This window comes from Xylaria bambusicola (genome assembly GCF_022495145.1).
Source record: "Xylaria bambusicola strain CBS 139988 unplaced genomic scaffold F5B22scaffold_25, whole genome shotgun sequence".
Lineage (NCBI taxonomy): Eukaryota > Fungi > Ascomycota > Sordariomycetes > Xylariales > Xylariaceae > Xylaria > Xylaria bambusicola.
This window is the reverse complement of record NW_025953578.1, coordinates 97,459-118,331: the sequence shown is the minus strand read 5'-3', so window position 1 is coordinate 118,331 and position 20,873 is coordinate 97,459. Positions and strand designations below refer to the sequence as shown.

Sequence of the window (20,873 nt, the reverse complement as noted above, 5' to 3'; positions counted from 1 at the left end):
TACCTGCTTTACCAGATATACGGTATGTCGAGCAAGATGCGATGTTTGACCCGAAATAAATCTCCTTTGTGCTATGTCATACCTCTCTCAATATGATCTACCAGTATGATGTAGGGTACCCAATACCTACCTCACGTAGGAGGAGACAGACATATCTAGTACCGTCCGTCATTCATTCACCGTGAGTACAGCGCTGGGGCTCCAAACTTCCCTTGATTCTGCCTTGATCCTACAGAGACTTCACGCGTGACTCGAGAATCTAAATATCTACGTGGGCTCGTCCAGCAACATATTCTTTTCTAGATACAGCCCAACAGGATAGAATCAGTTTTCTAAGCAAGATATTACATCATTGCCTACCCGGGCATTTAGAGCACTTGCTATAATGATACACAATATAGTCAAGATATTAGAGATTGAGTCTCCGAGCCTGCTCGATATTTGTGAAATCTATGGAATAGGTGGTAGTATCATCACAATTGACAATACATACATGTGTAGGTAGGCACCTCAGGTTAGACATTGATATGGCTATATTTTCTTGTTGTTCCCCAACATTGCCTAGATTTTATGCATTATCCAAATCAGGTGTGGTACGTAGCTGTGGCGTGTTGTGATTACTTTACCGATGCCACATATCATTATGGCAACAAGAGCCCATGACAATGCGTATGGTTATTTGGTTTATGTTATCGTTCCTTGTCGGCGAAGCTTCAGAATCCCACCGCGTTCCAATAACTCCCTACAACATCTCGCCCTGGTAAAATAGGGATATAACTGCGATACAAACACTCATGGTTTTGATTCATTTAACTACTCTTACGGAGTATTCATCCTGCTCTTGTATTCACGAGGGCTTTCGAAACGTTCCGGTTTTCCGCTCCATATTCCGAGTTTCTTTGCCTTCGCCCCAGCTTCGGCAGCTTTGTACTTCTCTTCCAGACCGCCGAACTCAGCCCCCGTCTTTGCTTCATATGTTGTGGCAAGGCCACTTTTAAGCATCTCCAGACCGACATCCCTACGAAAAAAAAATCGTCTTGTGTACACAGTAGCCACGATGCGGTCGTATTGGTCTCGTCTATAGATCTTGGCATATACTCTTTTTCCGAGTATGTAGTTGGTCAGCCATGCTAGGGCATCTGTCGAGAAAGGTTGGGCAGGTTTGCCGAAATGGCTACCTTCTGGTGCGTCGATACCAGCGAGACGGATAGGGATCTTCAGACATCAAAGTTAGCCATTTCAAACCCTAAGATTAAGCACCACTACCAGCGGCATGCTGTAGTGTTGCTGTCGCGTACCGTCCTGCTTTTGAGTGCAGATCTCTTAGTAGGAACCTTGCGTAACCATCCCCAGCCAGCTAATCGGCCGCCCGGAGTGTGAAAGAGGTGAAAGTTGTCACCATCCCCAACGCTTGTGACCTTGCCGAACAAGCTCCTTCTTCGAAAGAAACTCGGCTGAACGTAGACAGCCCCCGGTATGCGGCGTAGGTAGGAGCGGTAGATTTGCAGCGACGCTACGACGGTTGTTGTTACTAGTAGTGTTGGGATCCAGTTGCTGGGGCTCTTATAGTGCTCCCAGTCTGTGCTGTTGAGGCTGTCAGCCCATGAGACAGGCTGTCTTGAGGAGGTATTCTCTTTGCTTGAACCGGACGCCTGGCTCGAGCTAGAGGACGACCATGGCATGGTCGTGAGTCACCGGACTTGACTCTACTGCGCGGCGTGGTCCACAAGAAAGCGAGGCTGCGGGATATCACCGTTCGAATAAAGCCTAAGGGTCCAGGATGCAATAGTATCGATCTGATAACGTTATCTAAGCATGTATTTCCAGAGGAACCCTACATGCGGTACCTACTGTGAGGGGTGCAAACGGCTGCAAGGGTATAAAAGGATAGGTACCTACACCTTCATTTCTAGCTAGCTACATACAGCACTCGCTGGTTCGAGATATTCAATAAAGCGTATTGGCTGCGGCCGTCCACTCCCTGTACCTACCTACATTAGGTAGGTAGGTTAGGTACCGACATGCGAGTTTTTACAGTGGAGTGCAGGCCTACGACCACCATCTACAGTACCTAGGTAGGGATTCAAATGTACCACAGAGCTTCCAAGTTACTCAATGGTTTTGCTAGAATGAAGCAGCCTTGATATTGGCTATCTATCTACTCTCAAAATAGCCTTTGGTGATCATCTAGGTACCTGGTCTTTAGGTAGATTACCCGTCGATTAAATGTATGGGGTCAATCTCTGCGAAGCGTGAGACTTTCGGTACGATCAGCCGTTTTCTTGATACCTACCTTGGCTACTCTCAGTCGATCTCTCGAGACACTGATAGAGAGAAAAGATGGCCTCATCTTGACTACCGGATACCACCTATCTAGGCAGATGATGAGAAAGATCCCTACATGACAGGATATGTCGCCAGTAGATACTGCGATGCTGCTCAAGGCGGCACGGTGCGCTCGGTCTTGCCATGACTTCTCATGAGATTCACAGGGTTACAACGCAACTCATATAGATAAATTTAGATACGTATACTTCAAAGCTAGCCTTCGATATCATTGATCCTAAGGCTCACTGACCGTATGAAAATGAGCAAAGAAGGATTTTGCCAGCAATAGCTCGAGTCAACACTGCAGAAAGCGGGGGCTTTGGAGAACTCAAGTTACCTGGTAAATAAATATACCAGCTAGGTCATTATAATACAAGTAGTCTGGTTCACGTATCGCAGTGAGGTTATAGCAACAAGATGTACCGTGCTGCCTGAAATCGAATAATGACCAGGTCGGGCCAATAGCGACATTGCTCATTTGTCCTCCCCTTTGAAGGGTTGGGCCTCGGTCTGGAGCCTCTGTAATAAGATCGACGTCATTACTAGCACAGTCTCAATCGTTAATCTAAAACATTTGATACCTACAGATACAGGGTACTTGCCTACCCTTTAGATTCTCCCAACCTGCGCGGTTGGGTCGCAAAAAAGAGCACATTAAAATTCTTTTCTCGACACTGATTAAGTACATACCTTCCCAGCCCGTTCGCCCAATTGCTTCTAGCGCAGAGGTGGCTTAATCCGCGTAACCAACTGCGCTTGTTTCAAGGCCCACCTTATTTGCTTCTCCTGCCCAGGCATCGAAGAGTTGAGTTGAACCTCATTGGCGATATACAAGTACATCTACCTAACTGGAGCGCTGAGATCTGAACCAAGCAGCCAGCTCTTAAGTGTGAGCTGTATTTGAGATGGTCGCACAGACCCTTGGCAATATCTAACTACACTAGAACGATCGACTTTGAGCCACTGGACCATCTATAACTAACCCGGTTTGCTTTTTTTGTTCTCTTGCACGACAGCTTGGGTCAGGAACCCCCCTCGTTGTTTACATTCCAGCCATTCTATTCTTTACTCTGCTGGCAGAGCTCGAAAGGTCCCATACACTATCTTCCAGCACCTATAGCACCGGATACGACAGGTTACTAAGCAATTGTGTTCAAAATGGCAACAGAGGCGACGACTCAACTTCTAAGAGCACAAGATCCCGAGCAGAGGCCACTCCTGAATCGTTCCATGTACAGTTATGGCGTGGAAGACGGTCCTTTTTTCAGCTGTACTCCCAATCCCCATAGTCATTTACCCGTGTACACGACTATTCACAGAATACGAAGGGATGTCATGAGCATAGTTGAAGACTACCTGACCTTCGAGCAATTGGGGGATCTTCGGCTTAATGTGTCTGTTGTGCGACCGCTAGTTGACAAGCTATACGAATTAGATGATATATCGATTGGTAAGGCCCTTTGCTCTGCATCAACGGCGCCTCCGTTCTTGACTGTTGATATTGGTTAGTGTATTGCTTGCTTGTAAACCGCTCGCAATTTTTACACGAACAGGAACATATGAGCAACCGACAAAATGTTCACTACACGCGGGCGATGCTTTGTGAAGTTGTCGCAACCCGTATTCTGAGGCGTTTCGGCGACGATAACCCAGGCTCTGAGGGACTATTGCTTCTTGCAAATCTGCTTGTCGCCGGATTTGAGCCCTTCCAGAATGCCCCCGAAGAGATTCGCCGCGAAGCATCTTTAGACTCCAGAATTAATTATCATAGAACTTTGCCTGCTCTGGAAATCGCCATTCTTACGGGAAGCAGGTATTTCCTAAGCTCTACGTACTGCAAAACAGTGTAAGTCCTCTGACCTGGGCTCTAATTGATAACTCGCGGACTAAATATAAACTAGAGTTGATGCTATCTATATTGGTCAAATTGTTTATACGCCATCAACTTTCCTTGACCTGATTCCAGATCGATATAAACGGAAACCTATTTCACTTTACCAGCCGCATAAGGAAGCACTACTAAATCAGTATCGGTTGATAGTGCCGCGAACCAGAAATATGCTCGAAATAATGCAATTCATCATTCTATTAATGTTATACGTTTTATTCATGCTTGAACGAGATCCAACCTATCTAAGCGTTTTTGAGTTGGCCTTTGCAGTATATGCTTTTGGCTGGGCACTCGATCAGTTTGCAACAATTCTAGAGCATGGATTGTCCGTCTATGCGCAAAATCTATGGTCGTTCTTAGACGTTATATTCATCATTGTGTACTGGATGTATCTCATTCTACGTGTTCATGGCTGGAGAATGGGTGTTTCTGGGCAACCAGCCCTGGATGTTCTCGCAATGGGGGCGCCGGTCCTCATCCCACGGCTGGCTTTCAACCTTCTCTCCGAGAACATCGTCTTCCTTTCACTGCGAGCAATGATGGCGGATTTTGCCGTGTTAACCTTTCTAGCTGCCTGGTGAGTGAAGCCAATCTTGCCTTGTAGATATTCTCATTCCTTTCGTCTGTGCTCTGCTAATAAGGACTGTCACTCAGGTGTTTCTTTGGCTTCTTGTTGTCTATGGTATGGCTAGCTGAAGGCCGTCACGATCCCATGTGAGTGTTGCATCAATTTGTGGGATTGTCATCTAATTTTTGATAGCACCATCAGTAAATGGATGTTATGGATCTGGTTTGGTTTAGATGGCAGCGGAGTATCTGAGTCGGTAAGTTTGCATATCGAAGCCAGACCGAGTTTGACAGAAATCTGCTACTTACCAATCTCCTCTAGGCGGACTTCCACTGGCTGCTTGGTCCCGTACTAATGATAACATTTGCCTTTCTCGGCAATACACTCTTTCTGACAATTCTCGTGTCAATGTTGACCAATACTTTTGCCAATGTGGTCACTAATGCAACCGCCGAGATCCATTTTCGCAAAGCCGTTTTGACGCTTGAGGGCGTCAAAAGCGACGCTATCTTCGCATATCAACCACCGTTCAACATAATAGCTTTGTTCATTCTAGTGCCAATGAAATTTCTAGTTAGCCCGCGATGGTTTCACAAGATTCACGTGGCCTTTGTTCGGGCTATCAATTTTCCAATACTTCTACTCATTGCCATCCTAGAGCGACGTCTCCTGTGGTCGAAATACACAGGAGAGACACAGCAACAACAGAAGAAAAAATACCGTGGCAAGGGCCGGTTCTGGGAGAAGTGGCGGATTACCAGCCACAGCGATATTCAGACAGTATTCGATATTCCGCCCCCCGATTCAGTAGAGGAGGATATCGCAGTGGATGATGAGTTGACTCACCACATGATCCGACGGCAGTTACTACGTCACCAAAGTTCTTCACAGCCTCGGGGTTCAAGCACCACTCGTGATATAAATAAAGAGCCACCCCCCAAGGCACCTAGTCGGCGAGACTCGTTAGCTCCATTGTAAGTATTCACCAACGCCATTGCCTTCCCGTTTCAGCCCCGTTGAATGCATAGAGCTCTAGTTGGGGCTAGTATCATCTATTGGAAACCGAACACTTGTGAAGTACCCAATGATCTCATATAGGGTGTCAATAAACTGATACAATACATTGTAGGGGAGTGCCAACCGATCAGGTCCGTAGCCTATTGGGCGAGTCAGGCCATGCTGTAGAGTTATCAGCAAGATTAGCCAGCCTTGAGCGCACCTCGTCGCGTATTGAAGCAGTTTTGGAAAAGATGTTCGCTAGGATTTCGCATGATGATGATGGCTCCTTGGAAGAAGACGAGCGGAAAGAAAGCGAGGTAGATATATTGTAACGAAAAAACACAGAGCAAGGGTACCGCCTATATTCATAGCAATATGTGACACTGTGTGAGCACATGAGCATTGCGTGAATAGCCCATTATCAGTATGTTTGCTCAGTGCGCCGATTACAAGGAGACAAACATTTTGCTGTCATACAGCATGGTAACTTGCACTATATCCATCCACATACCAAGTAGGGCCCATCTATTAACTACTGGCGACGCTATATACAGAGATATGAAGGTCGTTGTAAGATACCGAAGGGCTCGTAGAACTATAGAGTCTGTAAATTGACAGTTGATCCGGCAAGTCCCATTACAGTCCGCTATAAAGGAACCTTGAGGCCCTTCCTTCCTTGTGACAGAGATACGTTAGCCAACTACGTTTCGAAACACTTTCCTTAGGTACGTGTACACATGTATATATTTTGTCGCCTACACAGGCAGTCATTTGGGTAACAATGATTCAATTGACACAATCTCTCCGTTCTGCATATGCCCACTGATTTACTGGGTACTTCTGATCATTTCACATCCTGCATGACAAACTGCCTTTCATTATTATTCACCACTCGTGACACGCGCCGAATACTTACAACGACATATACGGCGGCAGTGCTGGAAAAGCCTCCCCGGTCCTCGTCAAGCCTACCTAGTCAAAGGCATCACGGAGCAGGCAGAAGGGAAAATCAGATGCGACGACCCTGAGTCAGTCATTCTTCAAGCAACATATCAGGTCGACGAGCACCTGCAGCACTAGTTACCCGAAGCATCTCGTATATTTACTCCCTCGTCTCTGAATTTCATGGTCAGAACCGGAGACCCAGAACTCCCAGAACTGCAGCTCAGACAACCGGGACACATCTAGGCGCAGAAGAAGGGAGCTGGGGGGGTGATCAAGGACTGAAGAGAAATGTGCCTCACAACGCACTACATTAGCCGTAACTGCGGTCACCACTGGCTGGCAATCCGCCAGCCGTGCTGGCCAGGCTACGGGTTCAACTACTGCGGCGTATTCGGGGACGGGGTGGCGCGGGAGCCGGCACCCGAACTCGAGATCGTGGGCCTGTGTCCCGCTTGCGCGAATCCCGGTTGCTACGACCACAATCTCGTGCGCCTGATCACGAACATTCGAAGCCACTGCCGGTGGGGCATCGGGCCTTCAAGGGATGATCCGGGGGTTGATTGTGTGATTATGTGAGAGATTTAGGGGAGGAGGACAGTGGCAGTAGATTGGACGAGTCGTGATTCTGGTTTTATGAAGCTCTAAGCTGGGATATCGGGCCTGATAATGGGCAGCCGGAGACAATTGTGGTCAGACATGCCAGGAAATCATTTCTTTGACAACGAGAGGCTTGGGAGTGCATCTATATTCATTACAATAGGCGACGGGGCCTATTGTATGAAAAAGATTGCCCCTCAAAAGAGGGCGGACAGTGGTTTATGGTCATGCAACTTTCGGTGGCCATTTAAATAGAGGTACATAGATAGTCAACGCTAAACGTCCTCTGGACCGTTCATTTACCACTTGTCATAAATATCACAAACCTCCTGCCTTCGTGTTCAGAAATGCTTCATGCATACACATGACACACTCTCATCGATTTCTTAACGACACCGTGCACCCCACTTTAATGTATATTACGGACGAGCCAAAATCCACCACAAAATTGAAAAAAGCAGGCTCTCGCTATCATCTTACAAAAAGTTTGACTCACCTATAAGCGATAATGCTACCAACGCCAGATACATCACACGTGGCTTACGAGCGAGTCTACGAACCAGCCGAGGATTCCTTCCTGTTTCTCGACACGCTCTCGTCAGCATCCGAGACGGCATTCCTACAAACCCGTTTCCATGGCTCAGCGACATCTAGTCCTCCCCCCTTGGTGGTAGAGATAGGCCCAGGCTCAGGTGTCGTGATAGCTTTCATAACGGCCCACGCGTCAACGCTCTTTGGAACCCGCCACATAGTGACAGGTGCGGTGGACATGAACGCACATGCCTGCATAGCAACAACAGAGACAGTCCGTAAGGCCGTGTCCTCAAGCCCCAGCACAGCGGGCATGGAATTCCTGGGTGCCGCACAGGGGGATCTTGTGGGCCCGCTGCGCGATCACAGCGTCGACGTGCTGGTTTTCAACCCCCCCTATGTGCCGACGCCTGAAATGCCTTCTTGGGAGGGCCCACGGGATGACCGAGGGAAAGATAGCAGAAGAATGGACACTGCGGGATCTTCATTCGAGGAAGACTCATATTTACTGGCGCTCTCATACGCTGGCGGGCGAGACGGCATGGAGACCACAGATCGGCTGCTCGATAGCCTACCGCGTGTGTTGTCGGCTAGAGGTTGTGCGTACGTGCTGCTTTGCGCGCAGAACAAGCCGGAAGAAGTCAAAGAGCGAGTCCGTCGTCTTGGAGGCGGGAGCTGGATGGCCCAGACTGTGGGATCGAGTGGGAAGCAGGCTGGCTGGGAGAAATTACAGATTATTCGGATATGGAGGGACGTGGAAGCCTCTATCTCCTGATAGGAAATAATAAGTAAAATTATAAGGAACGTGTGCGTGACAATCCAGCTCGACCAGCGGAAGGTATGAGTAAAGGAATAGTTGGTTCACGCTTTGCTATTTTTATTCACTTGTATTGGCATGTTCATTGGGCGTTGGATGTGGGTTTACCTCACACATACATGTACATATAGGGAACACATTACCGATGGTAAAGTAACGAAGCAACGGCTTACTGATTCGCAAGATTTCGGCCCTTGTTTGTCATTGCGATTTGCTAGCTTGTAATGCAGCTAATACATCAAATAGTGCATTCTAATTCCCCTCCAGCGTAATACAATGATATGGTACTTTCTAAGCAAGCCCAACAGCTGCTGATTCGAGACATATTCAGGCCACGCTGTCTCAGTATTACCCAACATGGAGTGGGAAGTGTCGGCGCTCAAGCAGCATCGCGAAATGCTCTATGCCATTGTTCGTTCGTTCGTCTTGTCCCTCGGTATTCGTGTTTGTATCCAGCACACAATGATGATTCATGACGATGTCGTATTTCGCCTTTACCGTCCACGACCACGACCCCTTCCACGTCCTCTGCCGCGCCCACGTCCAGGACCACCCCGGCCACCGCGATCGGCGGCCTCTTTACGCGCCTTATTTTTGGGCTTGACGGAATCGTCGATGAGCAGCGTATCGAGGGGAAGTGAGTCAGGAAGTATGAAGTAGCGGATAGTAGAGCCGCGTATGTTCATAGTGTCGAGGGAGAGAGGATCCTGGCCACGCGCTGTCATCTTCACCATGCGTAGAGCTGTGTTCATCTGCGGCGAGACTGATGTGATGGTGCCGTGTATAATTGTGCCTAATAACGCGATGTGTTAGGGTCCTGTTTTTGTATAATGCCGGTACAATACTAGACGGAGGGAGGGCGGCAAGCCTTACCATTTTTCAACTCAATCGTCACCGTCTCGTTAGCGCATTTCATCAAGAATCTAGAGAGACATCATCAGCATCGGCGAGGTGGGCGGAGGAGCTTGGCGGCATTGGTTTCAGCACTTCGGTGCATAGAGCGAGATGGGGTAGAGCTTACCTGACGAGCTTCATGTTGACCAGCTGGAAGAGGTTTGGCTGTCAGGGAGTGTATCAATGTGCGCTCAGTTGTCGGCAGCTCGTGTGTTTGAAGGCTGGTATCGATTCTGCTCCAGGGTAGGTCAGAAGGCTCGTCTAGGCTCGGTAGGTGTTGGGCCAAGATGAATGCAACTGGTTGGAAGTATAGTGCAGTGTTGAAAAAGCTCTAGTTAGGTAGAGCTTTACACCCGCCTACGCGCAGGTCCTCTTAGCGCAGGTAACATGCACAACGTTACCGATACTTACAAGCTCATCACGTGATGCATGTTACAAACACGTATCCTGCCACGGGTATCTGGTACTTATGAACACAATCAGCCTCTGGTTTAGGCACATTAGGTATCTACTACATACAGTAGGATGGAGGTACGAGAAACAGCTGCGAAGATAAAAATAATTTTGGTGGGTGTAGGGTGGTTAAAAAGACTTTGACAATGTGGGATAAACACTTAAAAGCTTAAGGTACCCAGATAATAGACCTGCCTGTCTGTACCAGGCTTAAAGTTGCTACTAGACATGAAAACCACAACCCGCCCGTCCAAGGGTATCTACAATCATACGCTACAACTAGCAAGCCATTCGCCAGTCCGGGACGTGCACCTTCTCCTGGCCTTTCACCTTCACTTGTCCTTCTCATTCTCGGACACCTTTTCCCATTCATCCTCGGTACTGGCGGCAGACTTTGACTCAAATGAATGCTCTGCAGAGCGGTGCTTAAGGTCTCCTGTTTGTGCCGCTGGTTCAACTGCCTTGCTGCCCGTTTTCGGGTTGCTGTCAGAGACGATTGTTTCGACTTCTGTTTCGCTATCGTCACTTCCTTGCTGAGTAGACCTTTGCTCGACCCGCGTCTTTTCAGCCTCTTCATGTGCCTTCGCGGCATTCAATTCAGCTGCGAACCAGTTGATAGCCCACCATAGACCCCCCGATATGAGCGACAATGCAACAAAATGCACACTATACGTGGCTATGAGGAGCGCAAGTAGAACCAGCTGAAGAGACGCAAATGTGACGTTTGTTGCCAACAGAAGAGTCGGCGTTGGACCCGGCGTAAAGATCGACTCCCAGAGCTGCTCAACAAAGCCCGCCATGGTGTATAAGGGGGTGGAAAAGGCCGTAGACGCGAAGTGGGATCGTATTAGGTCGCAAATAGTGGCATGCGACGATACACGATAGTAATCTATTTAAGCAGGGCACGCGGCCACGGGAAGTAGAACGTGGTGTATGATTTGCGCGGCTATAGGTTCGGCGCGATGAAGAGGTTCGAGAACAGAAATCGTGGTTGGGGCGGTCGACTTATTTCTAGAGAACTGGCTTGGAGAAAAGGCCAGAGTGCGGTTTAGGCAGTAACAATTGGTCCAGCCTTGGACGCGAAAGGACAGACAACACCAGCAACGGTAGGCAACTCTAGCGTGGATCGCGACGGTTGCAAGTCGTTGAGGGACCCTACCTCAAGTTGATCTAGGTAAGGTGTTCAGGGAGGCACCCGAGACATTCGTAGGCAAGGAGGGATGTATCAAACTTTGCGACGGCTACGACGACGACCGCTTGTTCTAAAAACCCAAGTGCGCTCCCAAAGTGTTGAATCAGACGAAGCAACAAATGGCAGTAGTAGGACAAAAACTATTTCTCGCCTCGGGTTGATTACCCCTCTATTTTGCAGAATCAGGCTACTACCTACATATGTCTACCATAGGTACCTAACCTACAGTATAATAACATGCCGCCGGCTAAGTCCAAGCTACTCGGTACTTACTAGGTATCAACCCATGTAGCTGCCTGACCTCAAAGCACATGGGGTAGAGGGGCTGAGGTGGAGGTGGAGGGGCATCTGGCATCCAGACAAAGCAAAGTCAGGCTTAAATTGTCTCCCTACATTCTTACTTTAATAAATACACATATTCCATACATATGCATGTACCCAGTAGCCAGCAACATAGCAGTTTTCCCCTATTCATTTATTGTACTACATAGTAAGTGAAGGCGGCCTCATATTAATTCGAATCTCTTAAGGTAAGAGGAATTCACTTTAGAGCTTATATCAATAATACTAACTATAGCAATATACTTATACATGTATGAAACATGATATACGGAAACCCTACCTAGGTAGTTCATGAAAGTGCTTGAGGTTTATACTATGGTTCTACTGGAGTGCTTGAGTGAGATTGATATTAGAGCCAAGAGTTAAGCTGATGTGGAAAGGCACTCTCAAATACCTATTCAGCTCTGCAAAATAGAATCAGGATGGTCCCAATCTCACATCTCGACATGTAATCAATATCGATGAAATACCTTCTTTCCTACAATGTTTGGGCTTACCTAATAGCACCCAATTCCGGGATCGCTATGCTGGATTGCTACATACTGTAGTACATAAGTATACATAGCACCCAGGTACTCCCCACTGAATTAGATTCAACAGCGGGCAGAGAGCGGGGTCGTGGACCCTCTAGACAGCTACCTACCTACTACATAGTAGACAACTTTAAGGCACTTACTTGTAGGTACATGGATACAGCCCTGTGATAGGTATTAGGTATTTGCTAGGTCCCTACAACTTGTGAAGTTCCTCTCTCCGGTGCATATCTCCAAGTCGACATCATACCGAATATCAATTTATTCATGTTGATGGGAAGCTAGGAAATCTTTACTTAGCATCTCGCATCTTTCTGTCGTCTATCGCCATCTTCATGTACTTAGTACCATCATAGAATACCACCTCCTTCCCAGCCGCTTTATGCACTTGGTTGCTTTGTTCAGCCCCCAATCCAGCAGCCCACAGCACCTTATTCACAAGCTTCTGTCAAGGAAGCCCCTGTTTGCCGATACATCGTCCGAGCTTTCACTGTAGCACTCACTGCACCACACGCGGCAACTTGTGCATCTCTCTTTGAATTACATAGCAGGACGTCAAAGCAAACATCTGGGCCAGTCGCTCTCTTGAAAAGCGCTCGGTGCCTTCTACGTCTACTCGTCTACTAGGCCGACCTGTTCTATCTTGGCCGTTATCTTGGCGCTTCATCGCGCCGCGCTGGCGAGAGGTCGACATCCCAGTCCCACTGTCTCGCTCGTAGCCCATAGCATAGTATGCTACCCAGACGCTCGACACTGCACCGCTATTGAGCAGCAAACAGGTTAACGAGACAAATCTAAGGAGTCTCAGTATGGCAAACAATACCGATATCACTTCTTTACATGTCAAGCCCGATGATGACCAATTACCATACGAGCTTGCGGCCGGCGATGTCAACCTTTCGAATACCATATCACCGACTGTAATGAAGGACAAGAATCATGAACGGGAAGATGCCAGGGTTAAAGGAGCACCACTTGCATTGTTGGACCTTCCAATCGACGTGTTAAGATTGATAGTAAACGAGGCAAGCGCTAATTGAGAACTCCGAGATATAACCTACTAACACAATAACTACAAATCATACAGATCACATACACGAATGATTTGATCGCGTTGGCCTTGACCCACTCGGCGCTTTACGATTTAGCTGTGCCTAACATCTACTCTCGCTTTGATATTGTCTGGCCTGATAATTCTACTTCAGCCCAGAACTCCAAAAGCGTTGACGCACTCTCCTATGGCTTGGCAACACTTTGTTTCCCAAGCAGGTTCGCCGACACAGCAAGACGCTCACGCCGAGTTGATTCCGCGCGGTCACACGCTGCGTACCGACTGGTGAACAACAACTATGCCAAATATACCCGGAAGTTCTCAATTGGCGACGGACCCTCGGATTGGACTTCGGAATATCTCATTACTAAAGAGAGTGGGAAGATGCTGGGGACATTGGTTGCTATTGCTGTCTCAAAGATGGTGAACCTTGAGACTTTCATATGGGATATGCCCACTGGAGTTCTGTCGGATGTTTTCATGGCGCTCGCCTCTCTTCAAGACGATAGAGGCCATTCCAAGCTCGAGAGGCTATGGATCCGGTGGCATGATAGCTCGGCAACATCTCCTACTTCTTCATCTGCTTCAAGCCCTACCACTACACTTCCACCTATCAACCCTCCCCCTCCTCCACCACAAACCTTTCCTGCTCTGCTGCCCGGCGGTCACATTGCCTCCAGCGGCAGCTATATGGCAGCTCCTGCGGATGATGCCATAGCGCAGGCCAAAAGTTATGCCCAAAGCTCTGTCGAGTACCCAACCTTCAGTATTCTACCTCCTCTGAGGAGTTTAACTGTTTTAGACATAGATGACCTCTCTTATCTTGATGAGATGTCCGTCTTAATTGAACGCTCCACATCTCATCTCAGGGAACTTCAGGTCGGAATTTCTAAAAAGGCTTCCAGTCTCCACGAGTTCACACAGCCTTGGGATGGGGCCAATTTGCAACAGGTTGATCATGATGCGAAGTGGCCAGGTGAAAGCCGAATCCCTACAACCAGGCTAGGAGGCGTTTTAGGGGTGCTGGTGGGGCGAATATACGATAGTAAGTTTGACTTGAAGCTAATAAGTGCTCTTTTACAATGCCTTGATGCTGCCTTTTCAAACCTTCTTTTTCTACCGCTTTCATTCGTGCGTTTTGAGTTGGTGTCCGGGCTACTTTGCGACGCCAGCCAATAAAGTGTTTCTTTTTTATCTGGAGCAAAACTCACTGACACAAATATGGTAGTACGGAGAAAACCTTACCCAAAAAGCCATCAGAAATCGGAACCCGAAGAGACCGTTGACCTGCCTGGCGAAATTAAGAATTTAGGGCCAGTGAAGGAGACGAATAAAGCTTCCAAGGCGCAAATCACGGCAAATTATGATATTTCTGAGTCCTCTCTTGGTAGGAAGAGACTAGATGGAAAGCTAAAACTTGAAAAGCTGGCACTAGAGAGAGTAACCCTCTCGATTATCGTCTGTTCCAGAGCCATTGACTGGAGTAATTTGACTAACCTGACAATTCTGGGCTGTCGACACCACGAATCTTTATGGAAGGCCCTAAAGAGGCAATTCCAACCTACTCCCCCAGCCCATGGCTCTCCTCAGGGTACCTCAACACGTTATCATTTATCCCTGAAACATCTTTCAGTAGATTTGGCGTCGCCAGAGCTTCTTAGCTTTATGAAAGAGGCCATCGCACAGAATACCATGGAAACCATCTTTTTGCAAGACCGAGGGCGTGGATCCAAGCCCTCGATCACATTGGAACAGATTTTCAAGTGTGTCGTCAAACGCCAACGAAACAGTCTAAGGAAGCTGCTTATCGATAGCTCATCAGAGAAAAGGGCGTCAAATCCCATCATGCCACCAGGCGTACCTGGGCGTTGGAAGCATTGGGCAGTAAGAGATGAGCATTTATCTTATATCACTAGCGGCAGGATGGCAAACTTAAAGGAATTGGGCATGGTGATTGATTTCAAAGACTGGGTAAGTACAGAGCATATAGGAGCCATTACGAGTTTGTCGTGGTACAATCCACTAACACGATGGAACACAGCATATGTTTCTTCAACGATTACCTCAATTGGCCAATCTGCGTTCTCTGTACATTCCGCAAATGCTTGATCGCCGTTCGACCCCACCAGCGCCGAAGGAGCTGGCACTCCAGATTGTAGATATCATTAGCCTGAGAAGGGAGATACGCCTCGCCTACATGGGGCTCTGGGATAAGTGCTTTGAGATTACGGAGCACAGCGATAGTGTTAACAGTCGCTTCGGAGATTATGATGATCACGCCATATCTGTGGGCGATACAGATCACATCGACGGCACCAGCGACGGCGACGATGACACCGAGGACGATGACAACGATGATGGGAACGGCTCTTTTATGGACGGAGACTCTGATTTCATGGCAGATACGTCTGAGGATGGTGAATCAGAGACAGAGTCGTTTGCGGAAGGGGCGGCGAATAGGCCACAGCCACGGTTGCGTCTGCGTGAAATTCTCTATTACGACGACAAGGTGGAACTCTTTCGCGCGCGACACGGCAAGTTATAGGCAGGCGGCAATTTGCGGTCTAGAAAACCGCCAGAAAACATCTAGCGCTAGACTACGTGTTGAGGGATTCTCTTGGCGGCGTGGTCTGAACTTATCTGGGCTATCCTGGCTAGCCGGTAGCTTGGATTGGATCTACATGTACATACTTAATTAAGTACATAGTAGCACCCAGTTACCGGGACAAGTTTGGGGTGGATACGAAGCACACTTAAGTATACTTAAGTAGGTACCCAGAGGGCTGATGAAGTGTCTAAGGTAACCTGAGTAATTCAGGATGTCTGGGTATGTGGTGTTGGCTGTCCCTCCTGTACGATGATACCTCTTTCAACTTTTCCTCTCTCATGAACACCTGCCTACGCTACTTGCGCGTACTCAACAGAGCTGGACATGTGACGTGACTGCGTGAAGTTATCTTGTTGTCCCACCTTCTGGTCCTTGTTAGGTCAGCAATCCTTCGTCCTTACTGTTGGGTAGCAACCTGGTAGCAACTCAGCGACTCGGGGGGCCGCCCGAGCTAACCCAGCCAACCTGCTACTAACCTACTGCGCAGTGGCTACAGCACCTACTTAGTACATATTCACAGGCTGCACGTCCTAGCGAGCCCACGAACGACCGGGCACCCTGGACGGCCCAGCATGACGCAGGCGAATCATAGCGATCGACTGGAGTGTGTTGCATCTTTCGTCCCAGAGCTCACCGAGACGTCACAGTGTCAAGCTGCCCCTCGTGGAATCTAATGCAGGTACTCATTCTGTTCATTCAAAGTAAGTCAAGCGTGATGGCGAGTGTCAGGCCACAGTAGAAAGGCCGGGCTGGGGGGACTGTGCTGTGTGCAGCGCTGCCTCTCACCGTAACGTCTGCTTCCAGTTAGGCAGAGGCATGGGATTTCTGCAGGTGTGACACCACGCGCACTCCCGCCTTACCGCTACTATACCGCTACTTTGGCGATTGCATCTCGTTTTCCAGTTCGTGGTCGTCTGTTGTCAGGCTCAGGCTGGATAGTCAGATCTATCCGACAAGGGCCCCGTCAGGCCAGTGTCGCCCACCAGTCATTCCACGAGAAAACTTCGATGCTGCCGCTCCCCGTCAGATACCAGTCTGTGCCTACGTGTGTCTCACTCTCACCGATACTTCTGGTCGCTTTTGGCCCTTTGTCCTAAATCGGAGAGGCTCGCTGCAGAGACGCACAAATGAACCTCTCTCCGCCTCTTCGTCAACCACACTGCACTACCAACCCCTTTTGCCTTTTGCTCGGCCCCTGGTATATATCTTTCCTGCTGGTATTTTTTTGCGTCTTTCTTATCGTTTTGTTTACTCGGCCAATAAAAAAATTTTTTAAATAAAAGAGGTTCGGACTCTTTTTCTCATATTGTACGTGGACCCGCGACGAATTTAAGTGCTGGCGTTCTTCGTTTATTCAAGCCTGCGTCTTCAGTCTTCATCTGCCGGAGTTTAGCGGGTTTTCAGGTCACTTATTCTTATAATCCTATCCCATCCCGCCGCCATTCACCCGCTGCAGCTTGCACGTCAGCAAAAACCTTCACTTCCGCTCTCCCATGGATGCTCTACCAGTTGAGCTCCTTAGGCTCATTTACTCTTACTGTGATCACGAATCAATCCCCAATTTACGAGCCACAAGCACGACTCTTGCAGAGGTTGGCTATGAGTATCTATTGTCGCCCCATTTCACCTCGCTTAATTGGCGGAATGATATTGATCGGCTACATTGCATCGCACTCCATGAACGCTTGAGAGGGAGTATCAGGTCAATCAACATCTTCCTCGGAGATTTATCCCAGGGCGATGCGTGGACTACTTCATGGTAGGAAGACCCGAATCTCTCCATTCTCGTGCAGCTCTAAGCCGCATGTTGCCTCTGGGACTCTGCTCAAACCCCCGATTCCAGGGATGAAAAGAGTCCAGTCTTCAGCAATATCCTATGCCATTGATCGCGTCTAACTAACATGAATCCAAGCAGGGCACAGCACTTCGTGGCACCGCCGGTAGAGCGTGCCGAGCTGATGGCACAGGCCAAAGCGGAATTTGACAAGATTTCGTCGGGACGTAAGCAAGTCGGACCCCTTCATCTAAGGGCTGACGATCTCCGCGAGGCCTGCTCAGCTTTGCCGAATCTTCGTGATCTTGAGGTTTCCTTTGCACGATACCCTTCCACGCTTAACAATACGTGTATCCAAGAGGCTTTTTTCTACCCCAACTGTAGGAAGATGGACCGACAGGAAGCATATCAGAACCTCGATGCAATCATGCTTGCTCTGCACGGAATCAAGCTCTCTTCGTTCAAAGTGGATCGCCTTCCGCTTGAAGTCTTTCGCATGCCAAATCATCGCTCACAGTGGTTTGCACACGCGCAATCTTTCCACAGTCTGTCTAGCCTCAACTTGACTCTGGATCCTTCTGGCCTCCAGGGCCCTACGTCAGCATTCAGGGCTGTGAATGGTTTGGGGCGTATCCTTCAGCTTGCCACTAACATCAAGCACTTGAAACTTGCGTTCCATCCATATTCCAGTGAACATTCGAAGTTCGCACTCTCCTTCAGAGAACTATTCTTTGGTTTCACGTATACGCAGCTCACTGACCTGATGTTGGAAGGTGTCTCGTGTGACGAAGAGGATCTCAAGGAATTTTTGGGTCGACACGGTGCCACCCTTGTTCGACTGCGACTAGGTGGTCGTGGACTTGCCAAACCGTTCGAGGCATCGCATGGTGGTATCCATCTTTACGAGGGAACATTCCGATCGCTATTCACCGGCCTTCGTAAAAGGTTACCGAATCTGGAGCGCATGCACCTCGAGGGCATATTCGATTGCGAGCATCAGGATCTCCCTACGCACGAGAGCTATAATTTCTATCCTCTTAATGACGAAAATTGGGAGGAAGTTCCAAAACCCGGGTGGGTTCGATCATCACGCAACACCATCAGCTGCCTGCCTTTCGAGCAATATGTTCTCTACGGCGGTGTGTACCCGGGCAAGAATGCATTGATGCAACAAGATTAACTATTTCAACTCTTAACGACTACTGTTTCTTTACCTACCCCCGACCACTCCATTGGCAGCTAAGGCTATCTGCAATCAAAATGGGTTACAGACTAATTCAATCATCAGCGCGACCTACCAACCTTGCTTTCTCGACATCTTTGTACCATGAGTCACTCTTGCATCATGGGTCATTTATTCAGTGGCCAGATGACCGGCGTTTAGGGTGCCTTTTCCTTCCTTTCTACATCCATCTTATTTTTATTTGGGTGAAATGGCGACATGTTAGCACTTTGACTACGTAAACGCCTTGTCTCCACGCGGGACGTAACGGAGGCAAAATTTTCTCAATGATTCATGATCACCCATCTCCATCTTATAGACAAATTTGCACAACATTCCTCAGGGAGTGACGAGTATCTGGGGCATACGGCGTTCGCAAAGGGAATTACAGTTCTATCAGAATGCACATTTGACTCCACTGGGGGAGGAAAGAATTACCAAAAGGGTCAAAACATTTTCTGTCATTTTTACTTTTATTTTTATTTTTCTCTAGCATTTCCTTCAAGGATACTACGACCATATTTACGCGAACATGTTGACGAACAACACGGTACACCAGAAACCAAAAGGGCATGCAGACTGACCACATTCTTATTCTTTTTCTGTAAGGGGGTGAGATGATGGGCAATTGTGAGATTAATCTCTTGACTTTCAGGTCGTTGCATTACGTATCTAACATATACTCTCAGTATCATTAAACAGCTACTTTTTTTTGCCTCTCTAGTTAATTACTCACTTCTGCTTCCGTGATGTAGCTCTTGTGGTCTGATATGATTCCACTGTCCCAGACAAATATCACCGCTGGACTGCGAGAAAAACTTAGACGAGTGATGATGAAGCTCTACGGATTCGCCGATAACAAAATTCTTGGGGAACTCTGGTGTGGATTTTCTAGTCACCTGGGTCACCTCTTGACCCGCCGACTTGCTAGTTGAACAAGGCAGTGAACTCCAGGATTGGGTGAGATGATGCTGATGCTGACCCTAGAAATGTGTCGAGTTTCAAACCCCGCCGGAACCCGGCAGCAACGTTGCCAGGTGATCCGATAGGCTTCAATGAATGTATGTAATGGCCTTCGAGGGGTCCCCTCCCCCTTGGTGCCCGTCGAAAGCGCATATAGGCGAAAGCGACGGGCCAGGAGACCTATGCCGCTTGCTTACTGGCGGGGCCCAAGCGTGCTTGATTAAAAGTCATACTATACATACTGATACGTGTATCTGTATACCTACCCTACCGTTGGAACCAGGTCCCACTGCCAAAGGTTGAGCCTTAGTAACACGCTGTACCCATGTACTCACGACCAGACCGCGATGTCTTTGTCATTTTTCAGTATACGCTATCGAATAGCCTCTCGTTGAAGAACTAGAAACGGGCAACGCGGACGAGGCGTCATCATATTCTGCAGTTGTCGATCATTCATCATCTCTGAGACATCGAAGACGAGATTAGAATGTTAGGCAAGGGATATCCGACGGAGCGGGCTTGAATCTGACGTATATTTTGTCTCTATCCCAATTGCAACATTGGCGACTGAACAACAATTGATGCTTGATCGACAAGGTATTGAAATGTATGTGAGAGATAAGTCGGTAAACAATGCATCATACGGGTCTCTCAGCCCCAAAGCTGCGCCGGTCCAGTGCAGATTCATTCCAGAACCCGGCGTTATGGTAGCAAATACCTATTGGGTGCAGTAGAATGAAGAGGCGTGCGATCCACCACAATGAGGCTGAGGTTAGATGAAACTGTAAACAAGATCAACAAGCTGGTACGTGTTTGTTCCAGATATGCTGCTAGCAAGTCATTGTTCCAATGTCTGTCGACCAGATATTCCGCTTACTTAAGGCATTTCATACAACCTAGGTAACCTAGGTAGGTACTGTGCCGCCTATACTATCTAGGTATCTCCAGTGACTGTGCACGTGTTTACCGTGTCCAAGCAATGGTACGGCCAGCAGGGGCCAGAGTATATTTGGACGAAGGAGACCAGGCGTCCGATCGCCCGAATCGGGGTGAGACAAAAAGATGTCATGTGCCTTTTGGACGATCTACTTACTGCCTAGGGTGACACTGTGAAAAGCACCTGGCGTCGCACCACGAATAGGGTTTATTGGGAGGCGTGTCATCC

General features: G+C 48.3%; 7 protein-coding genes across 7 annotated transcripts; 4 read left to right on the top strand and 3 right to left on the bottom strand.

Moving 5' to 3' along the window:
- Positions 1 to 419: 419 nt before the first annotated feature.
- Positions 420 to 1,870, bottom strand: F5B22DRAFT_609571 (uncharacterized protein). Its single transcript, XM_047975152.1, has 2 exons — positions 1,299 to 1,870; positions 420 to 1,215 (listed from the first exon to the last, which is right to left on the bottom strand). The coding sequence occupies exons 1-2, from the start codon at positions 1,680 to 1,682 to the stop codon at positions 820 to 822; spliced, it is 780 nt and encodes a 259-aa protein (XP_047830081.1). The 5' UTR covers positions 1,683 to 1,870; the 3' UTR covers positions 420 to 819.
- A 1,616-nt stretch (positions 1,871 to 3,486) lies between these two features.
- Positions 3,487 to 6,395, top strand: F5B22DRAFT_656545 (nonselective cation channel; the record flags this gene model as incomplete). The annotated part of the gene is made up of 7 exons (XM_047979965.1): positions 3,487 to 3,778; positions 3,838 to 4,174; positions 4,230 to 4,796; positions 4,874 to 4,933; positions 4,980 to 5,043; positions 5,109 to 5,761; positions 5,917 to 6,395. 7 exons carry the CDS (start codon positions 3,487 to 3,489, stop codon positions 6,116 to 6,118), a joined length of 2,175 nt encoding a protein of 724 aa, XP_047830080.1. The 3' UTR covers positions 6,119 to 6,395.
- A 1,176-nt stretch (positions 6,396 to 7,571) lies between these two features.
- Positions 7,572 to 8,833, top strand: F5B22DRAFT_215424 (methyltransferase domain-containing protein). Its single transcript, XM_047969722.1, has one exon. It carries the CDS (start codon positions 7,837 to 7,839, stop codon positions 8,632 to 8,634), a length of 798 nt encoding a protein of 265 aa, XP_047830079.1. The 5' UTR covers positions 7,572 to 7,836; the 3' UTR covers positions 8,635 to 8,833.
- Positions 8,834 to 9,161: 328 nt separating this feature from the next.
- Positions 9,162 to 10,006, bottom strand: F5B22DRAFT_215395 (like-Sm domain-containing protein). Its single transcript, XM_047969721.1, has 3 exons — positions 9,698 to 10,006; positions 9,550 to 9,599; positions 9,162 to 9,469 (listed from the first exon to the last, which is right to left on the bottom strand). The coding sequence occupies exons 1-3, from the start codon at positions 9,709 to 9,711 to the stop codon at positions 9,171 to 9,173; spliced, it is 363 nt and encodes a 120-aa protein (XP_047830078.1). The 5' UTR covers positions 9,712 to 10,006; the 3' UTR covers positions 9,162 to 9,170.
- F5B22DRAFT_609557 (ER protein Pkr1-domain-containing protein) lies at positions 10,006 to 11,337 on the bottom strand. Its single transcript, XM_047975151.1, has one exon. It carries the CDS (start codon positions 10,821 to 10,823, stop codon positions 10,356 to 10,358), a length of 468 nt encoding a protein of 155 aa, XP_047830077.1. The 5' UTR covers positions 10,824 to 11,337; the 3' UTR covers positions 10,006 to 10,355.
- Positions 11,338 to 12,293: 956 nt separating this feature from the next.
- Positions 12,294 to 15,579, top strand: F5B22DRAFT_609554 (uncharacterized protein). The gene is made up of 3 exons (XM_047975150.1): positions 12,294 to 13,115; positions 13,178 to 14,186; positions 14,370 to 15,579. The coding sequence occupies exons 1-3, from the start codon at positions 12,900 to 12,902 to the stop codon at positions 15,248 to 15,250; spliced, it is 2,106 nt and encodes a 701-aa protein (XP_047830076.1). The 5' UTR covers positions 12,294 to 12,899; the 3' UTR covers positions 15,251 to 15,579.
- A 1,663-nt stretch (positions 15,580 to 17,242) lies between these two features.
- Positions 17,243 to 18,703, top strand: F5B22DRAFT_636876 (uncharacterized protein; the record flags this gene model as incomplete). The annotated part of the gene is made up of 2 exons (XM_047977351.1): positions 17,243 to 17,508; positions 17,665 to 18,703. The coding sequence occupies 2 exons, from the start codon at positions 17,243 to 17,245 to the stop codon at positions 18,701 to 18,703; spliced, it is 1,305 nt and encodes a 434-aa protein (XP_047830075.1).
- Positions 18,704 to 20,873: the final 2,170 nt, after the last annotated feature.

Excerpts from the sequence above, each read along its gene's own strand:
- F5B22DRAFT_215395 (XM_047969721.1), bottom strand. Across the intron at positions 9,470-9,549 it reads GACGATTGAGTTGAAAAATG|GCACAATTATACACGGCACC; the intron begins GTAAGGCTTGCC and ends TCGCGTTATTAG.
- F5B22DRAFT_609571 (XM_047975152.1), bottom strand. The coding sequence starts at position 1,682 with ATGCCATGGTCGTCCTCTAGCTCGAGCCAGGCGTCCGGTTCAAGCAAA. Across the intron at positions 1,216-1,298 it reads CTGCACTCAAAAGCAGGACG|ATCCCTATCCGTCTCGCTGG; the intron begins GTACGCGACAGC and ends TGATGTCTGAAG.
- F5B22DRAFT_609557 (XM_047975151.1), bottom strand. The coding sequence starts at position 10,823 with ATGGCGGGCTTTGTTGAGCAGCTCTGGGAGTCGATCTTTACGCCGGGT.
- F5B22DRAFT_609554 (XM_047975150.1), top strand. The coding sequence starts at position 12,900 with ATGGCAAACAATACCGATATCACTTCTTTACATGTCAAGCCCGATGAT. Across the intron at positions 13,116-13,177 it reads TAAGATTGATAGTAAACGAG|ATCACATACACGAATGATTT; the intron begins GCAAGCGCTAAT and ends CAAATCATACAG. Across the intron at positions 14,187-14,369 it reads GGTGGGGCGAATATACGATA|TACGGAGAAAACCTTACCCA; the intron begins GTAAGTTTGACT and ends CAAATATGGTAG.
- F5B22DRAFT_215424 (XM_047969722.1), top strand. The coding sequence starts at position 7,837 with ATGCTACCAACGCCAGATACATCACACGTGGCTTACGAGCGAGTCTAC.